Here is a 17,451-nt window from a genome sequence, read left to right as displayed (position 1 = left end):
ATCAATTTTCTTACGAATTGATATTTTTATATCTCGGTGTAATTTGTATAAAATACGATCGACGCGATTATCTTTATAGGTTAGGATAGAAAAAAAAATGGGAATGGTTTGAATGGAAATCGGTGCAGGATTATTCGGGGTTCGGTACGTACAACGAAACAACCAGGAAAGTTCATTTTATCACGAAAAATATAGACAGGTATACACAATACGTGTCATTTCCGATCCGTTTCACCTGTACGTGTTTACGATCCGGCGTGACTTTGCGGGTGGTTGAACCTAGAAGCAAGAATCATCTTATATATATGAAAAAAAAAAACATGAATCAGAGGTAGAAAAAAGAAAGAAAGAAAGAAACAGTGTTCTCTTTCGTTCCAAAAAGTTCTCTTCGTACGAACGCACGTTCCTCTATAAAGATCGCTCTAGTTACCATATAAAGAGCACAAAGCAGCAGACAGAAAGACTCGTTCAAAGGGTTAACCGTTCCACTTTAATTCTGAAAAGGCCTCAAAGCTTACGTCCTTTATTTCTCCCGGAGACTTTTTAAAACTGACGAAAATCCAGCTTATACCATGTTTCTCTGAAAATGATACCAGGAACGATTAACACGTTCACTGCCATCGACCCAGCGTGTATGCGGTACAGAATGTATCGCACGGCGTGCTGTCGATTTTTCGGTGGCAGCGAACGTGTTAATGGTCTGCTAAATCTCGATCGATTCAAACCGTTCGAACTATTGAAAATTTGAACTCAGTCAATGTTATTAAAGAAAGCACCATTTGAATTCAGCCAATCAAATTCGAGATATTCGAATTTTAAGGTTAGCCAATGAAATTCGAAATATTGAGAATTAACCAATGAAATTCGAAATATTGAAAATTTGAATTCAGCCAATGCCATTAAAGAAAGCGCCATTTGAATTCAGCCAATCAAATTCGAGATGTTCGAAGTTTAGCCAATGAAATTCAAAACATTGAGAATGAACCTGTTGGATTATTACTAATAATAATGCGTCAGCCAGTAAGCAAAAATGAATTGTGTTATATATATGAGAAACACTGCTAGTGAAAGAAACGTAATAGACCGATGTATTCTTGGTCTCTTTCCTTAAATGCGCAACAGAATTTCAGTCGTGCCCTTACGGTTTTTTGTTTCCTTTCACTTCGACTATGAAATTCGAACAGAAAAGACGTCCGTCCGCGCCATACAAATAAAAACACATTTAAGAAAATTTACAGTGAACGCTATTCATTAGACCCATTATCCAATAGAACCAATGAAATTTGAATTCAGCCAATGCCATTAAAGAAAGCACCATTTGATTTCAGCCAATCAAATTCGAGGTATTCGAAGTTTAGCCAATAAAATTCAAAATATTGAAAATTAACCAATGAAATTCAGAATATTAAGAATGAACCAATGAAAACAACGAAACATTGAAAATTCGAATTCAGCCAATGCCATTGAAGTAAGCACCATTTCAATTCAGCCAATCAAATTCTAAATATTCCAATTCTAAAACATTCTTAGCCTCCTAAAAGCGCGCCAAATTTCAAATCATAAGCGCCGAGCGAAAGACCCGATTCCCGAAGCAGCCTCTTCTAGCGTCCAAGCACAGCTGTGACTACCATTAATACATCTATCTATCTCTCTTTTTATCACTTAAAACCTGATTCTTTTTTTCTACAACAATCGATACTTCAAAGTATAAAATTTTCCAAACTCTACAAAATCAATTCAAACATACTCTAACACAAGCCAGGATCTCTTAATCTCGTCCAAACAAACGCCTCTGACATTCCTTCACCGATACCCATTCGCACCGATCCAAATTGTCCAATCTCTCTACCCTCCTCCCACCCAGGTGTACAGTTAATTGTCCATCGTGAGAAGAATCGTGGCAGAGTGTCCTTGGAACGGACGGCACAACGAAACAGGTACCGTTCGTTACTTCCGGGCCAGAGTCGATGGTCTTGACGAACGAACGGCGAAGAGAGGCGCGGGCCGGGAAAGGCCGTTTACACGGTTCCCCGTTCACAGGGGCAGTTTGTTATTCGACGAAGGAGCTATCGGAAATACCTGTTGGCAGTCTGGTGAATGAGTGGGAGGATTATGTCTATATCGTACAAGTTGCCGTGATCGGTGGTAGCTCGCGATCAGGATGCACCGCATTTCCATAGATAACCCGTAAGCTCGAGACCAGCCGCCTCGTTCCTTCGCGATCGTGATTCGCCTATTTCGCGTGTGATCGATAGTGTGTTAGCTGCTCGCGAGAGAAGTAGAGAGAGAGGAGCTTTTTGCTCAAACGAATCGAGGTACAGAAGAGTTCTTTCTTTTTTTTTCCCCCGACATCTCGCTTTGTGCTCGGAGTAATTGGTGCATCCGCGATAACGAGCTCCTTTTTTTAACCAGTGAAATGTGTAAGGCTTTGTAACATGTATAGAGTGAATGAAAAAGTTGGCGGGTTCTTTTTGAAGAATTTCAACTATTTTCTTCTTTTTCTCATAGTTATATCCTTCTCGTGTCTGGTAAGGCTGAATTATGTTCGTAGTCCAGTAGTTACCTGATTAACCCGATAAAAGAGTGTCGAAGCTTCTGGTTACCTCTGTTACATAGCCAACCGTGTGATTCATGTAACGATCGGTCGAGAAATTACGACAGAATCGCCAGCGGTTAGATCGAAAGTTTCTACTTCTGTCTTTTCTATCGGTGAATGGTTCTCTTTTTTTTTTTTTTTGCACCGAGGTAATATCGTGGCCGGAAATGGTTACCACCGCTTCACGATCCTCTTCAAATCGCGGAACAATCGTTCTCCGTGTTGGTGGTTAGGTTTAAAGAACCCGATCTCGCCCGATCGATTCGCCTTACAACGTTCGTTTAATAGCGCGACGCGACTTTCAGTGGCTTGATTAATGTTACCGGCCGCAAGCACCTGTAGCCTGACGATTCCCATGTTAATCCGTCCTCTCCGGCATTTTGGATGGAATTACATCCACTCCGAGAAGATTCTGTTTCAGAGAAGAATAATTATCATCCATGGGCGTAACGCTTCATCGCCTTTTTACATAATTCACGCGATTCCCTTTCTAGTTTACACGTACGCAGCCTTGGTAGAAAGTATCGGGCAACTTTGCTAATGCAACTTACTGGGAAAATTAAGTTTTTCGTTGTTTTACGTCGTTCTGAGGCTCTTTATCGGTCGGTTCAGAGGCATTATCAAACAGATGACAAAGTTTGTAACGGGCTATAAAGGAACTTCGGTAACCCGAAATGCCCGGTTCTTTTGAAACTTTGTGGGTTTGTAGGGGACCTCGAGAGAGGTATCGGGCAATTTTTTCTTTTGGCCCAATTTCGGTTCTTGAATGAAGGTAAGTGTTACCCTATTCCCCTGTATATCTTTAAAACTATAGTAGATATAAAAAAATGTTTAATGTTAAATTTTTCATTTTCTATCATATCGAAAAATATGCCAAATAAGTGCAGATAAATATGTTAATCTTAGCGGATAATGTGATGTTTAAATAATTTTCATTGATACGTGCTTTGTGCTGTCATCGTCGCACTTGGAACGATGCGTTATCAGGTACCAAGTATGTGTGCGAATCTATGGTATTTTGGTATTTATCTGCATTTATTTGACATATTTTTCGATATGATAGGAAGTGAAAAATTTTTCACAACGGTCGTGGAAGATTTTTTATTTAAAAAAAGAATTTTTATTAATTTGATAGCACAGTCTTACAAGGCATAAAAAGCCACTTAATCCTTATTATAAACATTTTTTTATATCTACTATAGTTTTAAAGATATACAGGGAAATACTTGTCTTCGTTCAAGGGCTGTTTTCACCCCGAAGAACCGAAATTGGGCCGATAAAAAAAATTGCCCGATACCTCTCTCGAGGTCCCCTACAAACCCACAGAGTTTCAAACAAAACGGACATTTTGGGCTACCGAAGTTCCCTTGTGAGCAATTCATAGTGTATATTCTGTGTTTCTTCAGAAATGCTAACACACGTCAGCTTGGCTTTAATTTTTCTGTTAATATTTCGAAAGTTGGAAGAATTTTCCTGGAAATTTGTGAATACTGTGACCATCAACGCAAGTTAATTCTTTTTTTCTAAAAACAGTTTAAAAGTCACAAAGAAATTGCAGTAATTAGGGCAAAGGTTGACCCAACAAAGTGTCCGCAAAATTACTGAAAAATGATTACTTTCGTCCTGACAGAAAAATAATTTGAAATAGTTCACATCCTATGGGGTGTCCAATACTTTCATCCAAGGCTGTATACACACACGTGAAACGTGTCGTATGTTCCCTTAGATACAGCGCCCTGAAAAAGGGTAGCAATCGTGGAATTTCATACTCGTGTTCAAGCTTCTCATCTTGCCAGTTACCTCTGCACCGCTTATTTTTTCGCCAGACGAGAACCGGTGGGCTTTTCAATGGGCGCACTGCAGACCTGGCAGGCGGCAGAGTTAAAAGGACATGCTCCAAAAAGCTCACCAGCTTCGTACGTGATACACGTGCCAGGTGGTGTTTGCGTTTTGTCTGGTTAATGCAGGTGAATTTCTCGACGAAACGACGCAGGTTCTCTCGCGTAAAAGACTAAAACTGTTTACTTTTTGTTTTCTGTCTGCGACGAATCTGAGAATCTCCTCACCTCTCCCGCAACGTTGCCGTCTAATTACGAATGCACGACACGTTCTAACACCTTTTCGCCGCTGTTTAATTGCACCGTCCGACGCTCGCTAATTACGCGATTCGTCCAACGTTTAAACACGCGTCGCCCATTTTCCTTGGGAAATTTTTGGGTCACGCCTCTATCGATCCGAAGCAAACGGCACACGCTCGACCTACACTTCCTCCCTTATTTACCCGATCCCCGAAAAGGCAACGCGGCAGATCGCTGGTCGATCTGAGTTTATTGGAGCGCGAACACACCTCTGAATGAGAAACACCGTAGGATTAACCGGGTGTGTTGTATATTAACATACTGCGACACGGTTTCGCTTGATCTATCATTTCCTATGTTCACGGTGATCAATAACGTTACCCTTTTGTAATAGGAGAATCGACTGGGTCAAAAGTGACCCGTTAGAAACATTCGAGAAGTGAAGTTTTCGGTAACTTTAACCTTTCGTGACCAGTAGGACTCATACGTCGCACTGGAGAGCTCGAATAAAAATTTATCTCGATTTAGGATCTATTACAGACGTGGTGATCGATAGATAAATAAGAAATTTAAAAAAGAAAATAAGTTTGTCACTTATCGGTATCGAAAATTTATCCTTTTTGGAGAGTTGGTCCTTTTAGCGTTGAGAATGTTTTTCTATTGGTCCTTCCAGCGTTAAGAATGTTTTTCTATTGGTCCTTCTAGCGTTGAGAATTCTTTTTCTATTGGTCCTTCCAGCGTTAAGAATGTTTTTCTATTGGTCCTTCTAGCGTTGAGAATTCTTTTTCTATTGGTCCTTCCAGCGTTAAGAATGTTTTTCTATTGGTCCTTCTAGCGTTGAGAATTCTTTTTCTATTGGTCCTTCCAGCGTTAAGAATGTTTTTCTATTGGTCCTTCTAGCGTTAAGAATGTTTTTCTATTGGTCCATCTTAAGATTGTTTTTCTATTGGTCCTTCTAGAGTTAAGAATTTTTTTCTGTTGGTCCTAGCGTTAAGAATTTTTTTCTTTAATTTTTCTATCTTGCATTGCTAACTTTCCTCGATAATTTTCCTACGAGTCTTGCACACCTGTTCCTAACTCCTCCAATTTGCAAACAATTAAGTATACAGAGCATAGTAATTAGATAGACGCGGTAAATCCATTAAAAACAGAAATTACACGGCGAAAGGATAGAATTAATTGCGATCACCAGAAAGATTGTTATTTAATAAATGCTAGATCGGCTAGATTTTCGTCTCTAATTAACACGATGATTTCGTCTCGCTACTCGGATCTTCTTTTCGGTGAAAAAAAAAAAGTTTCGACTCACGTAATAAAATCGCTGGTTAACGATCTCGATCCACGGTTGCACGGCGAACCTATGGAGAAAAGACAAAGAAAGCTAGGCTGGGTTTGCACGGTAAAGCCACTTCCTGATCCGTTCCTCCTCTGTGTTGGAACGGCACGCGTGGCATTCTATCCGTGTGCACGCCGGAAATCGAAAACCAGTCCAATCGATACGTTTCTCTTCTTCGCACGAGTGAAATACTGCGGGCTAAGAATCAGCCGCAGTCTACTTGCCAGCCAATCGTTACGTACCCCACCGTAATCCGGCGTGTTCGCCAATGAAACGCGTGTCGTTGGAATTTTCACACTCCCGTGAAATAATTTGCGGATTGTTCGAATTACATGCGGTCGGCTATTGAAACGCTCGTCGGTGGAATTTTCACGATTATCCCACGTAATTCCTTCGCAAGTTTGGTAACGGCGCAATTGGGTGACAAAGATACCACTTGTCGTCGGTTTAACGGAAGACAGAGGCTTAATTTTCAGATCTTTGCGAAAGTGGCACAAAAAGCGAGCATTTTTATGTGAAAACGCGTCGCTAAAATTGAAATTAGAATTTTCCTATTTAAATATTAATATATATTCCCAATATAATCTCCTAAATATTAATCAATATTCCCAATATATCCTTTTCTAATCAATAATCAATGCACGTAAGTAATATTCTATCAGAGACCCTCGAAACCCGATTTTAACGGCGAGAAAACCGAGACCCGCGAAACTTAAAGATCCAAAAATGTTTCGTTGCTAAATGCTCGAGTAATGAACGTTCTACCACGGATAATTCCAAGCCAATTTCCCGCAAAGCGTATTTTCGCCAGTTGTATCACTCTGTATCCACTGAACCAAAGATACAACGATACAACGTTCAAGGATAATTCTAATTAGTTTCCCGCAGCTGAAAATACCCGGGTCGATAGCTGTTAACAAACGGAAGTACGCGTTTACGCTCGTTACTGTTAAGAAATTGCTATTCCATGTATGTTCGGATCGTTGAAAATACGCCGGAACATCCGCAAATTACCTGTAAAATATTCCCGCGCGTATGCAGGCCCCCGATAAACCGTGTGCGGCTATTAACGGGCATACGTGGCGCTAGTAGTCCTCTATGCAAATGATCAGTAGAACAGGAAGCTCCGGGTCGTCGAACCGCAGGATCCGGCGAGCAACGTTTCAACGGAACTTGTTACCGTTTACGTAACGAACATCGATCGACGTGTGGAACGATCGCGTGTCTCGCGAATTCGGCGGAAAGTTTCGTTTTAATTACCCGTCGAAAATGTCGGAGACTTAACAACACCCATTAATCTGGCCTCTTCGCTGACAATTCGCTTAATTGAATAGACCCTAAGTCTCACCGTTGTAAACGTGTGAACGAAATTCAACTTCTTTACCTTTTCTTCTTCCTCTCTTTTTCTCTCTCTCGTAAAATCAATCGACCCTCGGAAATTGTTACACGAGACGACTCTATCGACGAAGATTTAATCGGGCAAGAGGTCTTTTTTTCACGCGATTTATCGTAGATAAAAGCATCATTTCCACGGTTATTCCGATTCCCTAACCGAACGTACTTACGTAGTAATCGTCTCGAATGAAGCAATTATTAGCGGAACGTCTGTTCTGCCATTCAGAACTCATTAACCCTGTATTAACGCCCTGGGCTTTCCTTTAGATACGCCCGTTTAAAGCTCGCCGAAGCTTAATGCCCTCGTGCCGGCTGGCATTTGCACATACATAGATCGACCCACATAGATCAACCTGAGATTACTAGCAGAACCTAGATCGTAGGAAGGATTAAAAGAAAAAATTACTGCTCTGCGCGAGAAACGTTGTATTCGCACGATAATATCGGAGTGCTCTGTATACACCACCGGCCAAAAGTTTCGAATCGCCTACCAATTCACAGGAATATTCAGTCTTTTACTAATTCTTTGTAAATTTGAAATTCATTTCGATTGACTTGAACGGTGAAAAAATTCGGAAAGATTGTCAACATTGCTAACTTCTTTCTGGAAATTTTTGTGTATAGTCAGTGGAAGCGATATAGCGAGGGAATCGCCTGCCAATTTACATAAATATCCAATCTGTAATCTTTATAAATTTGAAATTGATTTGAATTGATTTCGATTGATCCTGAAGGATAAAAAATTCTTAACATTGCTAACTTCTCCCTGGAAATTTTTATGTATAGTCAGTGCAAGCGATATAGCGAGGGAATCGTCTGACAATTTACATACATAAATATTCAATCTGTTACTAATTTATAGATTTAAAATTGATTTCGATTGATTTGAACGGTAAAAAAATTCGGTGAAAAATTGTTAACATTGCTGACTTCTTTCTGGAAATTTTTGTGTATAGTCAGTGGAAGCGATATAGCGAGGGAATCGCCTGCCAATTTACATTATATTCAATCTGCTACTAATTTATAGATTGAAAATTGATTTCGATTAATTTGAACGATAAAAAGTTTTTATCATTGCTAACTTCTTTCTGGAAATTTTAGTGTATAGTCAGTGGAAGCGATATAGCGAGGGAATCGCCTGCCAATTTACATAAATGTTCAATCTGCAATCTTTATAGATTTGAATTGATTTCGATTGATCCTGAAGGATAAAAAATTCTTAACATAGCTAACTTCTTTCTAGAAATTTGTGTGTATAGTCAGTGGACGCGATATAGCGAGGTCGTTAATTAAAGCATTAACGAACCAATTCGAGCTCCTTGTCTCCCCCTAATTGACTAATTTAATGACCCCACCGTATCTCTTCAACCGACTGTAGCTTGCAACGCACAGTGATCCCAACCTTTCGGCCAATAGTGTACATCCTCCAAAAATTTTCATTCAGCTGAATCTCATCTTTTATTCTTAATCTCTATCTACCGTTTCGTAAAATCCTACTTGTCACTATTGATATATTACATACAACATATGATAATTGACTGTATTGTACGAGTGTGTTAGTTTGTATGATATGCAAGATCCTCGTACATTCTCGTACGAAGATTGATAACCGAAAATCGTCAAACAAAAGGTTCATCCTAAAAATCTCCAAGTATTTCCGGTCACGAGTTTCTTCTATCCGTAATGGAGAACTTACGAGGTGGTCGATCGGCGTCGATCAGCACAATATCGTTGTGAAGATAGCTGATGAGAGCTGTAGACACACGGTCAGCTCGTTTCGCGACGAAGTAGTACAAGGGCGCCCAACATTTCGCGCCAATGTACATCGAGCAGATTGTCTCGCGATCGTTTTCGCTGATCTGGCTCGCGTGCTTGATGAACGTGCAGAACTGTGACCCGGTGGCTGGCGTGTGGACGGACCTCAATCGTGCACCCATGTCGCCCAACAGTCGATAGAACTTCCGGCCGCGAAATCGACTGCCCAATATATTGATCGTGTGCAAATTACGGCATCTCTCCAGTATGCGGATCAGATGTCCCGAGCGTAGGTACAATTTCGACGTGGAACCTGTGTACAGGAGAAAGTTTCACGTTCGATCGGTTCCGTTTATCGTCGGTTGAGATGGCGAGGGAATAATCGTGGGACCGTTATGTTTTCTCCGTTATGCGACGAAAAAAATATTGAGATGGGTCACTTGTGACCCATCGTAAGATTTCTTACTTCGTAGGTCAGAGAATCGAGGTTTCTCGTCTGATTTTTAGCCGAATACGTTATTGTACATTTCTTGTAGACTGTGTAAGGAAGGGTTGGGGAATTTAAGGCATTGGGTAGAAGATTGTAAGAATAGAAGGGATAGCGAGAGTAGTAAAAGGCGAAGGAATAATCGAAGAACCGTTATTCGCCGAATGAAAGATTGATATGGGTCATTTCTGACCCATCGTAAGATTTCTTTCTTCGTAAGTCAGAGAATCCAGGGTTTTCGTCTGATTTTTATCTAGATACGTTAAAATATATTTCTTGTAGACCGTGTAAGGAAGGGCTGGGGAATTTAAGGAATTGGGTAGAAGATTGTAAGAATAGAAGGGATAGCGAGAGCAATAAAAGGCGAAGGAATAATCCAAGAAGATTGAGATGGGTCATTTCTGACCCATCCTATGATTCTTTCTCTGTAAGTCAGAGAATCGAGGTTTCTCGTCAGATTTTTAGCCGAATACGTGAACATATACGTGTGACACACCAATTCCCATGATAAAACAATATTATCTACACGTAATACGTCATAACAAATGCACAGTTTGAGTATTTAATCAATATTAGGTGTGCACGAGTGCATGTGCCCATCGTATTACGTAAAAGTGAAAAAAATATAGATATGAAGAATGCAAGTCAAATTAATTCGAAGGATAGTGGACGATGATTCAACTGAACCGTGGTAGCTAACGTGTTAAACTACATTTCTTGTGCACTGTGTAAGGAAGGGTCGGGGAATTTAATGTATTGGATGGAAGATCGTAGGGCGATAGAGGATAGAGACGTAAGAACAGAAGGGATAGTGAGAGAGTAATAGAATGATTGAGGATTTTCGAGGGAAGGAAGGGGAAATGTGCAAGACAGGGGTAGAAGGGACAAAGCACAAATGTTATCCAAATTCGAGTTTCATGCAAATTCATATTTTTATGAATATAATTAAAAAAAATAAAATCTAGACATGCAATTATTTTATTTGCTAAATATTATATTACAACGGGTACTGTATTTTGGGTTTATCGTGCCTTCGAATTTTCCATAAATGCACAAAAATACGCAGTCTACTGATAAGTAGGCACAATTAAAATCGGGTATATGTAGTATAGATATAATTTAAATGGAAGGTGGAATGAGAATAGAGGATGGACGAATGGGAAATCTGGTAACAGGCAAAAATTAACAATAAAAAGAATAGGGATTATCTTAACCCCTTAACTTATGACAACGTGCCAGACTCGTGGCAGAGATTCTGGCGAAGATGTGAGAAAAATAGTTACATTGGTAAGAAAAATTCATTGTAATCCTAACTTTCGTTTTAATTTCTAAAATTAAGGATTTCTAAATGTAACGAAACTGTAACAGATTAGCTTTTGCCACCTGATACAGTACTAAAGCATTAAATGGCCGACACTTGTACGCATAGTCGGAAAAGAAATCATAGCTTAAGGGGTAAAATCTCTCTCGCTATTCTTTCAAACCTTTCACTGTTCAGCTAACCAAAATTTTCGCCTCACTCTGCACCTATCTAAATCCCCCAAATTTTCTACCCACGCGAGTAACACGGGTCACAAATGACCCATCTCCGCAAATCCTCATTTTCTTCGTTCAACCGGTCTCTGTTTCTCGGTTCCTTCGTTCCCCAGATATCTATGTAGATGTATGCAAAAAGGGGCGCGTATGTTTTCCCGCCTGGCTTCGTTAACCATTGAAATGGAATGCAAATACGACGGATGGTATTCCCGCGTTTACCTTGTTGCTTAGGAAATTTATCGTCGCGGTATCGATTAGAAACCGACCGACCAAGTCTCTCTCTCGAGGTTGATTCTGAAAAACACGTGCGTTGCATTATGCACGACAGTTGTTTTTTCACCGCGAGAGAGGATCTCGCGTGGATCGTCTTGATACGCTGATGGTTAGCTCTTGCTCGATCGATTAGCGGAATTGATCGCCGGTTCACTGGAGAGGAAAAAGAGGCGCGTAATCTGGATGAACGATCGTTTCGCGCTCGTATACGTCTCTCGGGCTGCACTGCAGATGAATGCAATGAAACGTGTTTGGAATACTAATTGCATGAAAGCCGTGGTAAACACGGTTGCCAGGTCAAACGGCGCATCTCTCCTAACACGTGAATCATACGGGGGAAACGAAAGAGGAAGAGTAGCCTACCACGAAATCGATACAAATTTTCCACCCCTTTACGACCACTTTGCACGCGTTCCTGCGTCACGCAGAGAAGAAGAAGAAGAAGAAAACACGATGGTCTCCGTGAATATTCAGGTTTCTTCGTTAGAAACACGTCGGAAGAGATGCGATGCACCATTGCCAAAGAGATGGTAACTACAGCGTCACGTTCTTTCTCTCAGCTGACACGTGGCCAAACCGTGTCCTCCCTTCCTCCGTTATTCCATTTCTCTTTCGTCATTTTTACCGTTTCTCGGACGAGAGACGAGCGAAGGAGAAACGGGGACAAAGGGAGAGAAAAGGTGGGGAGAGCGAAGCGGGATAAAACGAATTCGCGGAGTTTTTTTGAACTCGAGCCAAAGGTCCTCCTCGCTTAGCTTTGTCAATACCGGTCTACGAGAGACGAGGGAGAGAGAGAGAGACTTAATTAGGGGAGAAAAGCCTACGACGAGGCATACAGAATGGAGAACCTGTGCAATTAGAAACGTGCAGCTCCTCCAGTTTTTTGTTCGTCAGGGAGAGCTGCCGCAGGATATCGTCGCAGTCCGCTCGAACGTTTAAGCTGATCTTCCTCAGCATAGGCATCCTCTTCAGCTCCTTGATCACCTCGTCCGTACCTTGTTCGCTGTTCGTCACCTAAATATAGAAATAGAAAATCAATTATATATTCTTCTCTTAACTGGACTTTCTCTTTTAGCGAATTTCACGTCTACTCGTGGTGCTCGAGTGACGAAGCTGTATTTCATTGTATCGATCGTATCAACGAAGAGATACTACTTTGTCCAATTTGTCGCAGGTCAAATTTAGTCGTAGATACAGTCGAGTCTCTTTTTATGCGGTAAATACTCGAAAACTTTCTCTCCTGCGAGTTCTGGAAAATGTCACCGTTCTTTCCTTTCCTATGTCGTAGACTTACCAGTTTTTATTTAATAAGCTGTCTTATTTTTGCACTCTTACAATTTTTGGATTCGACGTGAACTGGGTTTCGTTCCGCACTTATAATACAATTTAGAAGCAACGGTCTAGCGTGGTTGCTTTTTGTGGAGAAACTGTTTTTCTACCCCCTTTTTGGAGCACTATTTATACGTAGGCTTTTGGGAGTTCCGGGTGGGAGAACTAGGAATGTACCTGTTGGGGAAACTCGGGCATTTGTAAGGACAATGGACAGGAACCGTTAGGATCGAGGCAGATTAGGTTAGTTTCGATGACAGATTAGGTATACGATATCTGTGTACCTCGTAAGTTCGCCATAGAAACGGATCGTAGGCGAGTCGGTTGAACAGTAAGGACACGTGGCCGACCACGCAGAGATCCTTGGCGGGGAGATAGGAGAGAATTTCGAAGATGATTTCAACGGGTAGCGAGGTGATACCGGTGCTCGGAAACGATATCGGATCGCACTTGTTACCGATCCTGGCACGCTTCCTAATGGGCTCTCGAGTAATTGCAGGCTCGTCCATTCTCGTTGCGTTTCCATTTCTGGCGTTGGTACACAAGCCTGATCTCACATTGTCTCTCGATACGCCGTCGTGGGAACGTAATATCTCCTCGCGCGATGATCCACCTTTCCGATTTATTAGCCAGCGGTTTTTTTTATTTCGAACAGGGTTACTTCATTGAGAGATCGTGTAAGAAGACTAGGAATTTTGACATCTGTCAAATTTATCCGTCGCTTTTGTTTTTCTTTTCTCTTTCTTTGATCTGTAGATATCGAACGATACCGCGAGCCACTGAGAAGTGACCGACTCTGTAAAATATAATTTCTTACATTTCTTTTATTTGGGAAAGATGAAGCACTATATTGGGTAATGGGTTTAATGAACAGCGTTCGCTGTAAATTTTCTTAAATGTGTTTTTATTTGTATGGCGCGGAAGGACGTCTTTACTCTTCGAATTTCGTAGTCGAAGTGAAAAGAAAGAAAAAACCGTAAGGAGTGTTTTTATTTGTATGGCGCGGAAGGACGTCTTTACTCTTCGAATTTCGTAGTCGAAGTGAAAGGAAAGAAAAAACCGTAAGGACACGACTGAAATTCTGTTGCGCATTTAAGGAAAGAGACCAAGTATTACGTTTCATATATATAACACAATTCATTTTTGCTTACTGGCTAACGCATTATTATTAGTAATAATCCAACACACTAAGTGCTTCGATAGTGAAACTGAGGGAATATCGAAAAGTGGAGTTAATCGTTTTGATTTACGACTGGCCGAACGTTTGGAAGCTAATGCTAATTTAGATCGATATTGAATTTGCTACTAATTCGTTTAAAATTGATGCTGTGGAGATTAGTAGCATTTTACCTCGTTTCGATCGACTCGAATGATAAGAAATTCTTTGTAACATTATTTTTATCAGTTTTATTAAATTTCTTGTATTTATGAAAATTGAAACACTGAAATTGGGAGAATATGAAAAAGTTAGGTTAATCAGTTTAACTTCTGACTGCCCGAAAGTTTCGAGTCACCTGGCAATTTGCATCCATATTGAATCTCCTACTAAACGGTTTAAAATTGACGATATGGAGATCAATAGCACTTTAAAAAATTATTACAAATGCCAACTATTTTATTTTGCAAATTTTTCTGCAACCTGCAACGCACAGCGATTCGAAACATATGGCCGCCGGTAGTGTGTGTGTAATGAGTCGAGAAATTTTTTAAGTACGATCTGTATATATTACAGCGCACGGTAGTGTATACGTGCTCTTTGATTCGCTCGGATAGAATGATTAAATAAAACAACGCCCTCGTTGTTATGCGTACCGCGGTGATCACGAAAATCACGATAGCGTGACTCATGCACCGACGATTCCGTCTGTCACCTGCTTTTCATTCCGGTTAATAGCGAGGGGTACCGTAACGACGCGATAAATTCTGCTTTTTCGGTAAGGACCCTCGGGTGTACGTGCGTGCCTCTAATGGCTACATGCCGTGCGTGCTTAATGCAAGGAACGGTCCAAAGAAATCGTCTCTGACGATAGCAAACTTTTTACGGCCCTGTTATTTTTCCCTCGCATCGCTGTTCCGTTCCGATCATAACAGAAAAACGCTCGAGAACGGAGGAGAATTCGAAAATAAAGATTGTTTACAGGAGGGTGTGGTTAACATTGAACGGCAGGAGAAAAGAAAAACATCGACAAAGAAAAGGGGAAAAAAAGACGTGCCGGTGAAAATTTCAAGGTTAACCCTACTTTTTTTTTCTCTCTCTCCCCTTTTTTACGAAACGTTACACTTTTTATCCGACGAGGTTACAACCGGTTTGAAAACGAGTTCAACGACTCGCAAACACGAGATCGTTCGAAGATTTAAAACGCGTAATAAAATGATTTTTCAACGTTCGTCTTGTGTCGTTGCATCTCGTACAATGAGCACACTCGAAGGCAAACAGACGGATAAAGAAGGGAACGTACAGAGGCGGTAGTTATTCGAAGAAACATCTTACACTAGTCGTTCAGTTGGTTAAATAAAGAACGCGGTTATAAAACGACCGTGTATATTTCATAGAGCGGAGGAAAGATCAATGAGATCGATCTGTCCCACTCGAACGTTTCATTTCCATGGGTACAGGGCCAATTGATGGTATTCCTCGATGCAGACGGTCCTCTCGAACACGTTTATTTCGTGGCGTAATCGCGCAACGGGTACAACAGTGCCTCTAGTGCTGTTGCACGCAACATGCCAAATAGCCGCGACGTCGAACCGTCTGGTTGTTTAATTTTCTTTTCGTAGCGCACCTTGATCCGATTACCTACATAAACTTAGCTAGCTCGCCTGGCAAGAGTCAAGGTGCAGAGAGCCACCAACGCGGTTATATTTGTTGCCCATTAACATTCCAGCGGCAGAAGAGCAAAGTGCATGGTAACACAGCCCCCGTGAATCGATCCTTCGTCTATAAGTAGGAAACTTACAACTGGAGGACGGGTGTAATAAGCGTGTTCTTTATCAAATGAACAGCCTTTTATTACACGCTGTCACATTAGGGCTTAACGTTTCGTTCGATGGCCATGGCTCTTTGAAAATAATACTCGCCGGATAAGGTAAATAAACTATTCATGGGCATATACCTCTATGTATGCATTTATGCGTTGATCGCCCTTTCGACTCGCAAGTTTATCCATTCTGTCGGCTTATTAAATGTCAGCGGACGGTAAAAGTTTGTCCGGCTGGTTTTCGCGCTCGTTCGCCACACCACAGTTATCGACGTTTCTGTCGATGCGTACGACCACATGTCCACGCTAAACAATGAGAGAAACACGATGCACGTGAAACGCTAATGTATCTCTTGTTAACGGTAACGCTATCTCTATTTACGTGTCGTTAACAAGACTGACGTTATCTACCGTGACGCGCTCGAGAAAGTTTCCTATTAAATTTTCTCGAGCGATAATGTCGTGTTACGGATTGACAGAGTTGATATTGAAAATTAAATAGATTGGCCGGGATGATTTATCTCGAAGAAAATGTATAATTTTTTTTAAAGGGTTTCTTTTTTGTTTTGTTTGAAATTACAGATAGATCATGCTGTCTCAAATGAAGACCACCTCTACGGGGAAACTGGAAGGGAAACGACCGAAAGAGCTGATGTCGTCTTCCAGTCTTTCCGGTATGTCTCAATTATCGAACAGCAGCGAGGAGACCCTGGAGCCCCTTGTACATAAGCCGCACAAATCGGAAACGTCGGAAAGGTAAATCGGGTTGAAAGTTCAAACATTTGTTCTATTATGAGAGTTATATAAATTCTCTGGAGGATGTGACGTGCATCCTGATTAAACACCCTTACCTGAGCACGTTCTATTTTGCTATTCTATTTTTGGAACGCTTCGAATAGAGTGTATATTTCGGAGGATTAAAGAAGGGTAAATAGTGATAAAAAGAGACGTGCAATATTTTGTGATAAATGAAATTGAAGTATGAAAAATTGAAACTACAAGGAAACGAATGCGTGCTTTCTTTTTTACCGACATCTGATAAGCTCGATGGCGCTAGATCTCAGGGACAAATTTTTTACGGAAATATTTCCTAGAGGTCGCGTCCTTCATTTGAAATATTTTAATTGTCCCGCTAAATTTCTCGCGCTAAACAGAATATATTTGTTAAATTGCAATCGTACGACGTGGCTTGTTTAATATATTTTGCAGCACAACGAAGGACGCCAGTCCGCCAAACAACGAATGGCTGTTAAGTGGACCAAGTGGAAACAAATCTATTTTGCGTTTCAAGTGAGTGAAAGATTTTCCTCTGTATCTGCATGCTTCACGTACGACGTGTAACGTTTGTCGCAAGATATATAATCTCTTGGCATTTTTCCTACTATTTTTCAGATGCTCCGCATTAGCGACTCCTCCGGAAGAATCACCCGCGAAAAAATTGCATATGACCTACAAAATTTTTCAGACAGACACCAAGCTTATCAATGTCTTATTGCAATCGCACGGCTTAACGGAGGTAAGTTCATAAAAAATCAAATGCATTTTTAAGTTTTTATTGTAATTCGGTACGAATATGTACTAAGTTCGAAATATACCTGGTCATTCGATATAATATAAATCTATTTTTTGTTTTTACTTTTTAAGTACTTATTAATATACAATTTGAAGATCGTGGTACAACTTATATT

The 17,451-nt window shown here is 40.7% G+C and overlaps 2 protein-coding genes across 2 annotated transcripts in view; one reads left to right on the top strand and one right to left on the bottom strand.

Annotated features, from left to right (window-relative positions):
• Nucleotides 1–17,451, top strand: part of LOC108575419 (tubulin polyglutamylase TTLL5) — a 36,528-nt gene that overhangs the window by 2,761 nt on the left and 16,316 nt on the right. The window contains exons 2-4 of the mRNA XM_017938200.1: nucleotides 16,346–16,519; nucleotides 16,973–17,053; nucleotides 17,156–17,279. Of these exons, the coding sequence (XP_017793689.1) occupies nucleotides 16,353–16,519; nucleotides 16,973–17,053; nucleotides 17,156–17,279 (372 nt within the window). The 5' untranslated portion in view covers nucleotides 16,346–16,352. The remainder of the gene's footprint in view (nucleotides 1–16,345; nucleotides 16,520–16,972; nucleotides 17,054–17,155; nucleotides 17,280–17,451) is intronic.
• On the bottom strand, nucleotides 9,067–13,294 carry LOC108575421. The gene is made up of 3 exons (XM_017938202.1): nucleotides 13,070–13,294; nucleotides 12,305–12,470; nucleotides 9,067–9,473 (listed from the first exon to the last, which is right to left on the bottom strand). Exons 1-3 carry the CDS (start codon nucleotides 13,292–13,294, stop codon nucleotides 9,067–9,069), a joined length of 798 nt encoding a protein of 265 aa, XP_017793691.1.

This window comes from Habropoda laboriosa, unplaced genomic scaffold, assembly GCF_001263275.1.
Source record: "Habropoda laboriosa isolate 0110345459 unplaced genomic scaffold, ASM126327v1 scaffold297, whole genome shotgun sequence".
In the NCBI taxonomy this organism is placed as follows: domain Eukaryota; kingdom Metazoa; phylum Arthropoda; class Insecta; order Hymenoptera; family Apidae; genus Habropoda; species Habropoda laboriosa.
The sequence above is the reverse complement of the archived record's forward strand: the minus strand, read 5'-3'. Positions and strand labels throughout refer to the sequence as shown.